The 14,253-nt window shown below is 47.2% G+C and overlaps 1 protein-coding gene across 1 annotated transcript in view; it reads left to right on the top strand.

The window, feature by feature from the left end:
• The window catches only part of PLCB3 (phospholipase C beta 3), a 347,318-nt gene extending 333,271 nt beyond the window's left edge, over window positions 1–14,047 (top strand). Inside the window, exons 31-33 of the mRNA XM_082270020.1 lie at window positions 457–514; window positions 934–1,020; window positions 13,782–14,047. Coding sequence (XP_082126146.1) covers window positions 457–514; window positions 934–1,020; window positions 13,782–14,012 — 376 coding nt within the window. The 3' untranslated portion in view covers window positions 14,013–14,047. The remainder of the gene's footprint in view (window positions 1–456; window positions 515–933; window positions 1,021–13,781) is intronic.
• Window positions 14,048–14,253: the final 206 nt, after the last annotated feature.

Raw genomic sequence — 14,253 nt, 5'->3', positions numbered from 1 at the left:
TGCTTGACCCTCATCTCCATCCAGCATTGTGCATGAGAGCAGCGGCTCTCCTGGATCTTTGCCTCCTCATTGGTTCACACAGCAACAGGAGCCATTGGCTCCTGCTGCCGCCAATCACAGCCAGTGAGATAGCGGGGCGGGGCCAAGCTGCACTGTGTGTTTGATTGTACAGTGTCCATTCACAGGAGCACGGTTTGGAAGCAAGCCTGCTTAAGTGCCCCTATAGCAAGAGGCTTGCTATTGGGGGCACTCAGCAGGTGGGAGGAGCCAGGACCACTGGCTGGGGACCTTAAAAGAAGAGGATGGGGGCTGCTCTGTGAAAAACCTCTGTACAGAGCAGGTATGTATAACATATTTTCTATTTAAAAAAATAAATAAATGACTAACTTTAAAATTTCTTTAATGCTTGTCATTTTTGAGTAATCATTCTGTTATCAACACTTTTTTCTTATGCAGAGAACTCATGGATATCAACAGACGTCACATCAATGACTCGGTGATCTTTCTACGTAGTGTAAGTAACTTTGGTCATATGGAACATTTTACAAACATGTACAGTGATTTGATGTAAACCTTGCTCCAGGGTGCAGTGTGAAAGAAAAAGTAACTATTTCCGGGGGTACACTGAAATAATGCTACAGTCAGTCTGCTCAGTTTGCTTTTTCTCTGTACTGTTAAGAAGGGAAATTTCACCTTTGATCTGTCTGGTAGAATATCTGGGTGGGTTTGTGGAATCTTTTCCTGGCCACCTGACTGATCTCTGAGATTGCTTGGCACGAAGGGGATTTTGAAGTGAGGTGACAACATAGCAGTAGCTACAATGCTCTGGAAAGACTGAAGGGGGACCAGAAGAGTTTATTAAGGATGAAAAAGATGTGTGGTGGGGAATAAAGTGCTGGGGGACTAAAGTCCTCATTAATTTTCTCTCAACAGTTAGAAGAAGCACAAAAGAGGCGTCAGGAAAAGTTACTAGCAGCTCACCAGGAAGCAATACAGAGGATAAAGGATGAGGAGCCTAAGGTGAGCATTGAACTCCCATTTTCTTGGCTATATATTGCAAACAAAGGAGACTGAAAGTTGTTCATTTTCTCCTCTGTTCATAATCTTTTACTCATTTTGTTATTAACTTTTTTGTAAAAGCAACCATTTTATAGTGTGCACCACAGAGGCAGTATTTTGTGGCGGTGACCGATCACATACAGTTTACGTTATCAGGACCTTTATACAGAATGTAGAATGGTAAAGCTTTCATTTTTCATAAAGGGTAACTGTACAGTTTCCAGAATAAATAGTATTCTCATTGTTTTTGGATGTGCATTAAAAACATATTAAAAATATATTATATTAATAGGGAAAAAGTTTACACTAAAGTGTTCAAGTGGTCCTACCACAACTAGACAAAATACCATTTCTGATGGAGAGAAGGAGTTTTACCTATGTACTTTACTCATGCTAGGTGTCCTTTAAGCTTTCAACTTTGGTTTATTGGACTTGCCTCTTCATGGGAGTATGTCTTTTGAATATTGTCTGAGTTTTATTAAACACTTCTGAATTTGTTGATATATTTTGCAAAATAATTAAAAAAAAAAGGCAAAGAAAATAATGCAAGTATTACCTTTTGCCAAAAGTGTCTCCTTCTCCCCTCAGTTCCTTATGCCTCTCTCTTTAGAAATATTTTTTTTTATTTGTACACTACCGACCACAGCCAGAATATTCCTATACGCTGATTATAGGCCTGTATCTTCAGGTGACTGAACAATGGCAAAGTTTGAGGACAGGCCCCCTGGGCACCTCCCCTGTAACCCTACCTCCACTCCATGGGTTCTTGGTTTTGAAGTGCTAGAACTTTCTCCTTCACAGAGAAACACACCCTTAGCTTAAAGCTCAATTACAATTTTTTGTTGAGGGGAAAAAAAATAAAAAAATCCCCTCTGGGTGATCAGTGTGCATTGCAAGGATTTTAACAAACTTTGTTGCATATTCCGGACCTGTTTCTGCTGTAACGGAATAGCTCTTTGTTAAATCACATCTTGCGCAGTTCTGATTCTGAATGGAAGCAGCTACTTCATTTACAAGCATCTGATGCACTTTCAGGGTTCTGATGAGAAAGGTTGCCGTGTCAGCATCCCTGTAGAAGTGATTTAAAGTATTACTAATCACACAACAGTAAAATCAGTGTGTATATGCAGCAAACAGGGTTCTTACAGACATGAAAAACCTGGAAAAGTCATGGAATTTTAAAATGGCAATTTCCAGGCCTGGAAAAGTTTTGGAAAATAATTTAACCCACAATGTTTTGGAAAAGTCATGGAAATTTGTTTCTCAATCACTGTATATTCGAATATGCAGAAAAGAGAGAAAGGCGCCACTCAGTGTAGCAGATGTAAATAATTTTATTGACACATATTAAAAACTTACATTGAGGTAAGCGTCTATCTCCATAGCTCGGCGTCCTTCCGGGTCCGCGGTGTTTCTGTCCCTGAGGCTGGCCAGCAGCCGGGAGATGACACTAGGGGAGAATCAATCAGGGGACTCAGTCAGATCGAGGCAGTGGTGAAACGCATAACTCACTGGAGGGCCGCACGAACATGATGACGCGGGGGGGGGGGGGGGGCGATAACCGGTTTCGGGGCATGCGTGAACCGCTCCTTCTTCAGACCCCTTTTCTCTCTTTTCTGCCTGTTTATGGGACTGTTGCCTGTTTATGGGACTGTTGCACTGTTGCTTTGGCCTAACAAAGAGCTCTCCTCGATGTAGGCGCCGCATTTTATTTCTCCAGTATATTCGAATATAGTTGATATTATTGGTTCAATTACAATAGTTACATAGACATTTCATGAAACATTAGGTCATGAATATTTACTTGATGTTGTGAAAAAGTAAAAATGTGTACGAACCCTGATTACTGTGGAACCTTAGGGGTTATTCCTCCGCATTGTGTTAAAAGGCTGCATGATCTTTTATGAACAGATCCTCCTCTTCTTTCACTGACTCCAGAACCGGTCCTGATAGTACCGAGCCATTGATTGTTGATGTTTGGTGTGTGTTGCTAGAGAATTTTTTTTTTTTTCTTAGGAGAGTGCATGTGATCAGCACAGGGCCAATCAGCACTGTCCAGACAAAGGGTCAGGGGTATTGCATCCTGATAGGACAGCTCAGTGCAGTATGAAAACTCCTCTTTCTACAAGCTTTAACCAGTGCTCGGCTGACACTGATAGAAGTCACAAGACTGCTATATACTGCTGATGAGAAAAGGTATTTAGCAGTTTATATTTACTAAAACGATTGCATTTCTATGTTCTGTGTACTGTGGGAGAACAGATATAGTGAATGCAGTACAGGGTCCTGGGTTTAGTAACACTTTAACTTGAAGGGAGTATCTCACCAAAAATGAAATTTTTGTTGCAGGGGATACCTAAAACCCGACAGAGTTCTTTACACGAGCAAGGAATGGCATTTCTGGGGTTGTTCTGTACACCATCTGTGTACAGAACACCTCCAGGCTGCCTATTGCATTACATTTATAGAAAATTACAGTATCTTCAGATTGCAAAGGAAAGGTAATTTTTAGTACTATTAAATTACAATATTGCTTCCTTCTGTAGAAATACTAATTGCTATATTTTTTCCACAAAAGGGTATTTACCCTTTAGCTAGTTCAAATGTTTTCTTTATTTTCTCTTTCAACCTTTCAATCAAACCCTCAGGGTCTTCTAATGCCAGCATAGGAGGCGTGTATCTGGATTGACACAACCTCAGTTAAACCTTGGGAGCCGTAATTGGTCCCCACGCTGTTGGGGCAGCCTGTTCTGTTGCTTTGAGCACTGAATCCTGCATGGGGGCTCACTATGGCACTTGGTGCAACGTGTTGAGTTAGTTGCAGGGTGCTCTACAGATCCATGGTCGTGGTTCATCACGTGGTTCAGTCCCTGAAGACCACTCTGGGGGGTATGCCCACTGTGACAGACGAAGCCTGGACTTTATTTACAGTCCATCATTGTGAACAGGTAAGACAGGGTCGCCCTGTATCTCTGACCGTTACTGTAAATAGGATTTGTATTTACGTCACAACATAAACTTAATTGAAAACAGTCCCAGGTGGAGGACCAGGTGTTACATCAAACCACTGGTGGCATTCTTTACAACACTTGCACCTAGAACCCTTAAAAGATATTCCGGTGCTTCATCCTGCCCTTTCGCCACAAGGATTTGTTACAGGATGGTCTATACCTGGGTTTACACTTACTCCTTATGGACACGCTTGCCCTATACTCTGCACCCTTTTCCATGGGTACTCAACAGTGGAATACCCTCACTTATACTTAAAGCGGAGACCAGGCAAAAAAGAGCCAATGCAAAATCGCAGGTGAACATTTGCGCTGTCAAAGGTCTGCACAACACTCACCCTAAAAGTGACGATGCTTCCCTTGCACCAGAGCAGCAATCAATTTAACACACGGTCTTTGCCTTCGATTCTAGTTATATTTCAGGCATGCAGTAAGCATCCTACCTGACAAAAGCAGACTTTTCAGCATCTGTGTCACATTTCCTTGGGACAGATTACGGCCTTGATAAAGTCATCTCTGACCATGGCTAAAAAATAAAAAACACCTCGCCTCTCAACCTACTCACATTTCTCAACTGGAGTCAGATCAAATATGCCAGTCATAGAGGATGCAGACACAGAGGAACATGAAGAGTATATTGAGGAAAAATTGGAGGAGGCTGTGGAAGAATGTCTCCCACAGATTATTGCTGTATTAAAGAGGTAGCTTAAGACAAAATGCTTGCTAACATTGAAAACCTCATTGCTACTGTCCACAAAAGCCTTTACATTGTGCATGCCGGCTCTGCTCAGTCTCACCAAAGCCCCTTTTGGGAACAAAGAGACCCTGCAAAACATTACCTGTTTATGAACAAATAGAATGTGTGGTCTATGATGACTGGGTCACTCCTAAACAAATTTCTCTTACGTCCTCCGACAGTCGCCGCCTCTTCATATTCGTCACTAATGGGGTTATTGACCTTTGCTCCGTAGGAGTAGCTAGGCAACAGAATATATTAATATCAAAGCTTTTAGCATATCCCACCCCCAGGGGGTGGTCCCCTCAGTCAATACCTCCTTGCTTCCTGCTTACCAACTCAGTTTCACATGCCTAGCTCAGGAGTACGCAGGCTGTTCCTGTGCTGGGGCTCTTAATCTCAGCCACTTTTCTCTTTTTTGATTTTATTTGAAGTTTTTTTCTCTTTCTTTTACTTAGCTGTTTATTTCCAGCATTAGTTAGTTCTTCTGATGAAGATGATCGTGCGGAGCTGGGTCTCAGTCTGGCCACCCTGGATCCCAGGGCTCAGGGCCAGGGGCTTCCCAGCCTGCCATCGAGCGTTCAGCTTAGGTTTTGCCCTGGCACATTGAACGACCCATCCCTGTTCGCTGCAGGGATGCTATCGGTGAGGTGGCTACCTCACTGGACGCCATTGCGGTTTCGCACCGCAACTCCACTGCGTCATGCTTGCGACACTCCTTGTCCTCAGTACTGCGGTTTGGTCGCTGGAGCAGGCTCCCCACGCCATCCGGACTGGTAAGTGTATCTCTATGTGGGGACCTGTCTTTTTTGGGTGTCAGTCTGGGACTGTGTGACCCTGCATGTCTGTGTGGCTGCTGTGCTCCCTGTCAGCTCCTGTGTGTGGGCTGTGAGGGGGGGCTCTCCCGCTCTGTTGGGTGTCATATGAAGCAGTAAGATTTTAGACATGCTGTGCGGCGATCCGCCATTTTTTCTGGGGCAAAAATTATGGTGGCAGGTCCTGTGAGGTACTGCACACGTTTTTGGCGCCAAACGCCGCCATTTTGAGCGGCGATCGATCCCACATGTCAGCGCCATGTTCTCTTTGCCCAGGGTTTTGTCCTCAGCCAGCGGCCATGTTTGTGTAGCCTTGCAGAGGCTTCATAGTCTTGCATCACTTCCTTTTCCTCTGGGTCAGCGATAGGTGCAGCAGCCTGTGTGAGCTGTCCAGGTTTTATATCTCCTTTTTTCCTGTATTCCTTGCCCAGTTTCTTATCCCTGTGGGGGTCAGTGTGTTCAGTGGGTGCGGTGGGCAGCGCTCGCCGCGATCTTAAAGGGGCAGTACCCTTTATTAATTTTTTGCTGGGGCATGGATTCTCAGGATTGCAAGTTTCCTCCCACCCTGGTGGGGGGCCAAGGGGCTGCTGCTTCCCCCGAGGGGGCTGATCTGGCCACTATTGTGGCAAACTTGGCTGCTCAGGTGCAGATGCTGGTGGCTGATCGATCCACAAAACGGCCCAGGGTGTCTATTTCCTCTGATTCAGAGGGCGATGGGGCTGCTATGGCTGGAGTGCCCTTCTCAGGGTCTCACTCATCCCTGGACCTGGTGGGGTCTGACGGGGAGGCTGAGGTGGAAGGGGTTGATAATTCTCCCCCTGGCTCGTCTGAAGAGCTTGCACTCATGGATGAGTTGGTTGCTTCTATCAAGCAAACGCTGCATTTGCAGGATGAACCATGTCCTCCTGCTTTGTTGTCCTCTTATGGGACGCAGAGGAAACGCAAAACATCGCAGGTTTTTCCTTGCTCTACGGAATTTCAGCGCGCGGTTGATGAGCAATGGCGCAATTTAAAAAGCCTTTTGCTGTGCCGAGTAGGTTCAAGCTGCATTATCCCTTTACACCGGCTACTGATGAGCGTTGGTGTGTACCGCCTCAGGTGGATCACGCGGTGGCGATTTTGAATAAATCAACTGCGATCCCTGCTGAGGATACCCCGGTGTTCCGGGACCCTACGGACAGGAGATTGGAATCTCTGGCCCGTCATGCCTTTACGGTTGCTGGTTCTATGCTGAAACCTATTTTTGCTTCCATTATGGCAGCCCAGGCTATTGCGGATTGGACGCAGGTGCTCAGGTGCACTCTGGTGGCTGATTCTGCCCCGCCGACAACTTTGGCTATGGTGGATCAGATTCATCAGGGTGTCATGTATTTGTGTGATGCGGACTTGGATTTAGTCCCTTTGGCGGCGCGCCTTTCTAGTGTGGCGGTCTTGAACCGTCGCCTGATATGGTTGAAATGTTGGTCGGTTGACCAATCTTCTCGGAAGACTCTGGCAAATTTGCCCTACGCGTAATCCCGCCTTTTTGGCGAATCTTTGGATACTCTGATAAAGGGTATTTCTGGGGGTAAGAGCACTCTCTTGCCCCAATCTCACAAGAATAAGTTTGTGGTAAGAAGAATGCTTCGTTTAGGCCCTCTCAGGGGTCCTTTCGTGCCTTTCGGTCGCACTATAAGGGCAAGCCCTTCAAAGGCCAAGGCTCCCAGAAGAAGCCGTGGGCGGGTAAGCAGAAGTCCGGCCAGACCAGATCCGCTGCCCATAACAATGCGGCCTGAAGGGGCGCCCTCACCCGTTTCTGGGGTGGGGGGACGTTTGTTCGGTTTTCTTCAACCCTGGCTGGACCGCGTTCGGGACAGGTGGGTTCGGGAAATCGTTCGATCTGGATACAAGATCGAGTTTCTCTCTCGGCCGGCGGGCAGATTTTTCCCCTCAAACCTTCAGCTGACTCCGGAGCGCTTGCAGGATATGCACCTGGCGGTGCGGGACCTGCGGGCCCAGGGAGTGGTGGTTCCGGTGCCTCATCGGGACAGATTTCGGGGGTTCTATTCCAATCTGTTCACTGTGCCCAGAAAGGAGGGCAAAGTACGTCCGATTCTGGACTTGAAAGCTCTGAACCGCTTTGTGCGGGTTCGCAAGTTTCGCATGGAATCCCTGCGCTCGGTGGTGGCTGCCCTGGTTCCGGGGGAATTCATGGCCTCCATCGACTTGAAGGATGCGTACCTACACATCCCCATTTTCGAGGGTCACCAGAGGTACCTTCGATTTGCCATTGCGGAGGATCATTATCAATTCGTGGCATTGCCCTTCGGTCTTGCTTCGGCTCCTCGGGTTTTCACCAAGGTGCTTGCGCCGGTTCTGGCTTTACTGCGGGCCCAGGGCATTTCTGTCCTGGGGTATCTGGACGATATCCTGATTCGGTCCGCGACCAATCAGGGTCTGGTGAACGACCTGTCCATCACGATGCAGACTCTGCAGGAATTCAGCTGGACGATAAATTTTCCAAAATCGCCGTTGTGTCCGTCGGTTCGTCTTCCCTACCTGGGGATGATTCTGGACTCTGTTCAGGCGAAGGTCTTCCTGCCGGAAGACAAGCTTCGGACACTTCAGTGCGAAGTCAGGTCCCTCAGGGACGATCAGTGCTCGTCCCTCCGGACGTGTATGAGGTGTCTGGGATTGATGGTTTCGGCCTTCAAGGCGATTCCCTTCGCCCAGTTTCACACACGAGAGCTTCAGGCGGAGGTCCTGGCCGTGTGGGACGGGCGTCCGCAATCTCTGGATCTGCGGATTTCGTTGAGCCGCCACACCCGAAGGGGTCTTTTGTGGTGGTTCCAGTCCCTGGCGGTGTCAGGGGGCAAGTCCTTTCGTCCCTTGTCGTGAATGGTGATCACCACGGATGCCAGCCTGTCGGGCTGGGGTGGTGGTCTGGGCGTTTTGTCCGCCCAGGGAACTTGGTCGGAGGAGGAAGCTTCCCTTCCGATCAACATTCTGGAATTGCGAGCAATAAATCTCTGTCTTCTGCGTTGGACGGACAGGCTTCAGGGCCGTCCAGTTCGGGTGCAGACGGACAATGCCACAGCGGTGGCCTACATCAACCACCAAGGGGGCACCAGGAGTGCCCGGGCGGCTCGGGAAGTAGCCGACATTCTGTCTTGGGCCGAGACGCACGTCCCGGCCATCTCTGCAGTTCACATTCCGGGGGTGGAAAACTGGCAGGCGGATTATCTGAGCCGCCAGACCCTGGACCAGGGGGAATGGTCCCTTCACCCGGATGTCTTCCAGATGTTGTGCGCGAAGTGGGGGTCCCCAGATGTGGACCTGTTCGCGTCTCGTCTAAATCACAAGGTGGAAAGGTTCGTGGCAAGGATGCGCGATCCTCGGGCAGACGCCTCGGACGCGTTAGTGACGCCCTGGCATCAGTGTCGTCTGATGTATGCCTTTCCACCGATTCAGCTGCTGTCCAGTTTCCTTCGCAGGTTGGCCTCGGACCCGAAAACGGTGATTCTGGTGGCACCGGACTGGCCTCGCCGGTCTTGGTACGCAGACCTCGTGAATCTGGCGGTCGACGCTCCGTGGCGTCTGCCTCTTCGAGCAGACCTTTTGTCTCAAGGACCGATATTCCATCCTGCTTTACAGTCGCTGGCTTTAACGGCCTGGCTGTTGAAAGCCGGGTCTTGAAGGATAGGGGTCTCTCCCCTGAGGTCATTCCCACTTTGATCAAGGCCAGGAAGGCCTCTTCAGGGAAGATTTACTACCGTACTTGGAAGACGTATTTTGCCTGGTGTGAGTCCAGGGGGTATTCCCCTTGCTCATACTCGGTGTCGAGAGTGTTGGCTTTCCTTCAAACGGGCGTGGACCAGCGTTTGGCGTTGGCCACGATTAAGGGTCAGATTTCTGCGCTGGCCGTTCTTTTTCAACGTCCTGTGGCGTCTCTTTGGTTAGCACCTTTGTTCAAGGGGTGCGACATTTGGTCCCTCCTAGGAGGGAGCCTTTGCCTCCATGGGATTTGAACCTTGTTCTGTCCGTGTTACAACATGCTCCTTTTGAAAATATCAGGGAGATCTCGTTGTCTTTGTTGTCCAAGAAGGTTGCCTTCTTAGTGGCGATTACTTCGGCTCGCAGGGTGTCGGAGCTGGCGGCCTTGTCCTGCAAGTCTCCGTATTTGGTGCTTCACTTGGATAAGGTGGTCTTGCGACCTAACCCATCTTTTCTTCCGAAGAGAATTTCTGAATTTCACCTCAATGAGGACATTGTCTTGCTTTCGCTTTGCGCGAAGCCTAAGCATCCGAAGGAGGTGGCTTTACATTCCTTGGATGTTGTTAGGGCGATCAGGGTTTACCTGTCATCGACAACATCCTTTCGCAAGTCGGATTCTCTGTTTGTCCTTCCTGAGGGACCTCGGAAGGGCATGGTGGCGTCGGCTTCTACCATCGCCAAATGGATCAGACAGAACATTGAGCAGGCCTATGCTTTGAGGGGGAAGGTTCCTCCCGTGCCTGTGAAGGCGCACTCTACCAGATCTCTGAGTACGTCTTGGGCCTGTCATCATCAGGCTTCTGTGGCCCAGGTGTGTAAGGCGGCGACTTGGTCGTCCGTTCACACCTTCTCCAAATTTTACAAAGTGGATGTTCAGGCATCGGCAGATGCTTCTTTTGGCCGTAAAGTCCTTAGTGCGGCGGTGCCTTAGGGTCCCTCATTTGGGCCCTTGGCTGTTGGGGTGTTTTTACCCCTGAGTTACTTGTTTTTTCCTGGGTTGTTGCTCCTGTTGAGCGCGTTTTCCTGTTGCCCAGTTGGTTCTCTTACTTTGGTAAGGTTCCTTTCTCTGATGTGGGTATTGCGTTGCTTTAGGCGCGGCTGCTGTTTTCCCACCCCTCATGTCTACACTGCTTTGGGACGTCCCCATTAGTGACGAATATGAAGAGGCGGCGACTGTCGGAGGACGTAAGAGAAAACGGAATTTTTGTAAAATCTTACCTGTAAAATTCCTTTCTCTGAGTCCTCCGACAGTCGCCGCCCCCGCCCCTCTTTTGGGGGTTTGTTTATGTACTCTACTGCTATTCTACTGAAACTGAGTTGGTAAGCAGGAAGCAAGGAGGTATTGGCTGAGGGGACCACCCCCTGGGGGTGGGATATGCTAAAAGCTTTGATATTAATATATTCTGTTGCCTAGCTACTCCTACGGAGCAAAGGTCAATAACCCCATTAGTGACGAATATGAAGAGGCGGCGACTGTCGGAGGACTCGGAGAAAGGAATTTTACAGGTAAGATTTTACAACAATTCAGTTTTTCACTCCTCCCAAAACCTATTACTGAACTCTAGCCAGTGGAATAAGAGTTCAGAGAGACGTGGGCTATTCCTGTCGTTGATCCTGCCATCTCTGCCTTAGGTACATTTCATTGTACCTATTAAAGATGTTTCTTTCAAATATTCTGCAGATAGAAATTTTGGGACTCTCTTAAAAGCTCTCCTCAATCTTGCAGGCTCAGCCCTGCAACCAGCTCTGGCTGCATTTTCAGTATTTCATACTGCGGCCAACTAAGCTAGGACAAAGAAGAACCAACATTACCCTGTATTTAAGAATCGTGTTACACATCATTTACAACAAATGCATCTGCTCTACAAGTCTGTGTATATGCCCTAGAACATGTCATGAAACAAATTTCCAGGATGGCTCTAATTGTCATTCACATGTAAAGAATTGTATGGCTAAATTTTTGGACAGCTGAAGCTCCCCACCAAAGACACCTCGGGCATATGCCTTTCCAGGGATGTCTGATGGGAACAGAGGGGAAGGTTGTCCTTCCACAGCAGAAGGTTCCAAATCCACTTTCTTCAGGATCCCCTAGCTCCTTCAAAACGCCAAGCACCTGTCCTTTCTTACAAGGCTTCAAGTTCAAAACCTTCAGACTTTCTTTTGGCACAAGGCTTGGCCAACCAAAGCCACCCAAAGACCTCTTCACAATTAACCCAGACCTGTGGGTCAGTCGGTAGTTTCAAAGTATTACAGTTCAAATCTCAGTACTGCCACAAGACGGGTTAGAAGAATTCTACTCAATTCTGTTCATGGTATCAAAGCCCAATATGAGTATTCACCCCTTTCTGAATTTAGAATCTCTGAACAAATTCCTTAAAATATTAAAATTTCATATGGAATCTGCAAGTTCAGTAATTTCCTCTCTGAGACCAGAGGAATGCGTGACCTCTATAAATATCCAAGAGGCCTATCTACATGTTTTACCCACCTCATCAGCACTTTCTGCCCTTTGCATTGGCAGACAACCACTTCCAATTTTGTCGCACTGTCCTTCTGCCTATCCACTCCCTGAGTGTTTGCAAAGGTCTTATCACTTTTGCTTGCCCTGCTCATAACTCAGGGCATCCAAGTCACAGGCTCCCTAGAAGACCTTCTTCTAAAGGACTCGTCTCCTTTGCAGATATCAGAAAATGTCCTTGGGCTGAGTGATTCATTTCAACAAATCTGCGCTTGTCTTCCCTTGGTGTGAAATACTTGGGTCTTATTCTCAACACATCCCAAGCAAAAGTATTTCTACTAGAAAAGAAAGTTGCTTCTGTAAGAGCACATTCGCAAGTCTTGAGACAGAAGAGCTATCTCACATTGAGCTGCTGCACGAGAGTTCCAGGCCTAATGGTAGCCTCCTGCAAAGCAATACCATTCACCCAATTCTATTCAAGAACTTTTCAACATCTCTTGATTTGCCTATGCTCCTTTTTAGCAAAACAAGGAACTCCCTATGTTGGTGGATCACTACCTCAGCCCCAACAGTCGGGAAGTCATTCCTTTCCTATCACTGGAAATATTTTACAACAGACACAAAACTCCAAGGCTGGGGAGGAGTTTTCCAATCCATAATAGTTGAAATAACATGGTCATTGACAGTAGTTAAGCTTCCCTTGAACATCTTGGTGCTCAGAGCAGTCTGTTTGCTCTGCAGCACTTGACCCCACTTCTGAAGGAGCATCTAATCAGGTTGCAATCAGATAATCCCACTGTGGTTGCTTACATCAAGTATCATGGGAGCACCAAGAGTCTAGTTGTCTTAAAGAAAGCTAGCCAGATCATCTCTTGTACAGAAATCCACTTCCAGCGATTTTCTGAGGTTTCCTTTAAAAAAAAAAAAAACGAATCAAGCCCCCAATAAAAAGAAACACTGTCTCATGCCCCCCCCCCCCTTCAAACCACACCCCCACAATAGCATCCTCTTCCCCACTTCACATTACCCCCAAAAACAGTGTCCTCTGCCCCCGCTTCACATCATCATCCCCTACAGTAATGTATTTTTACCTCCCACAGTAGTGTCTCCCCCCCGCCCCCAAAACAGGGTCCTCGGTTCCTTTCACATCATCTCCCCGACACAAACACACAATAGTGTGTAGGTAGCACTCTCCTACCTTACAATGAGTGTAATAGAATGTAGAGAGGGAGGCAGAGCAAAACTGAATGTAGGGTGGGAGCTGCCAGAGTTAACTTTTCATATTAACAAGCTGGTGATTAGTTGTCAGGATAGCCCAGAGTCCTAGCAACCAGTCCTCTGCTGGTTAACCTTCTCAAAGAGAAATCTCCTCCTGAACTTCTACCCACCCCATCCACTGTCAGTGTTTCATTGGCATTTTGGAACCAAGCCTTGGTAGGCCAGTTCTGGAAGTCCCCCACCTGGTTTTCTTTTCATACTTTTTTTTAAAGTTAAAATCGTCTTCTGATGTGGTTTTTGACCACAAGGTACTCACAGAGAGTTAGGCCTGTTTGCCTCATTGTTGCCCACCCTTCATATTCATTGCTTCGGGACATCCCATGGTGTATGAATATTCTGTTTGTGTCCTGTACGGTCAGATTAGGATAAGAGGAATTCTCTAACTTGGAATACAGTACATGATTCAGGCAACCCTCCCTTCCATTCTCTTCCCTTCTTGGTTTACACTCCATTGCTTGCATTAAAAATAAAATAAAAGGAAGGCTAGTGGAGTGGGGTGTGTTTATAGGGAAGGCGTCCCAGGGGGCATGATCTGAAAAGCTTTGCCAGTGTCCAATCACCTGAAAGTACATGCCACGACCATGGTGTATAAATATTCTGTCTGGGTCCTGTACTATATTTCAGGATATGAAATTTACAGCGAGTCTCTTATTTTACTACCTATTTTCTTTTAGCTGATGGCCCAGTTGGAAGAGGAGTGCCAAGCTGAATTCCGACAGTTACCCCAAGAAGTTCGGCGATATCTGCAAGAGGAGGGAGGCAACTGGGGTGGGGGAAGTTCTGGTCCCCCATCTTCTACACAGAGCACCCCATCTTCTATCACACGGGGCTGGGGATCAGAGCTTGGAGATGGGGATAATTTACAAACCCCAGAGGACTCTAGTGATGAAGCTACTCGACTTTGACCCCCCCCAAAATTGAAAACTGTATTCAAATATATATATATAATGTGTGTGTGTGTATATGTATGTATGTATGTATGTATATATATATATATATATATATATATATACACACACTGAAGACCACCTTTTTAAAACAAGATGACAGAGTTCATAGCTACTTATATTTTTATCTTAAAAATGTACAAAGGCACCTCGTATAATCTGGAGACCAAATTGAAAGTCAAAGGACCTCACCAAACAG

The sequence above is a fragment of the Pelophylax lessonae genome (assembly GCF_965119305.1).
Source record: "Pelophylax lessonae genome assembly, chromosome: 10".
In the NCBI taxonomy this organism is placed as follows: Eukaryota; Metazoa; Chordata; class Amphibia; order Anura; family Ranidae; genus Pelophylax; species Pelophylax lessonae.
Note: the sequence above shows the minus strand (reverse complement) of the source record. Positions and strands in the feature narration are given on the sequence as shown.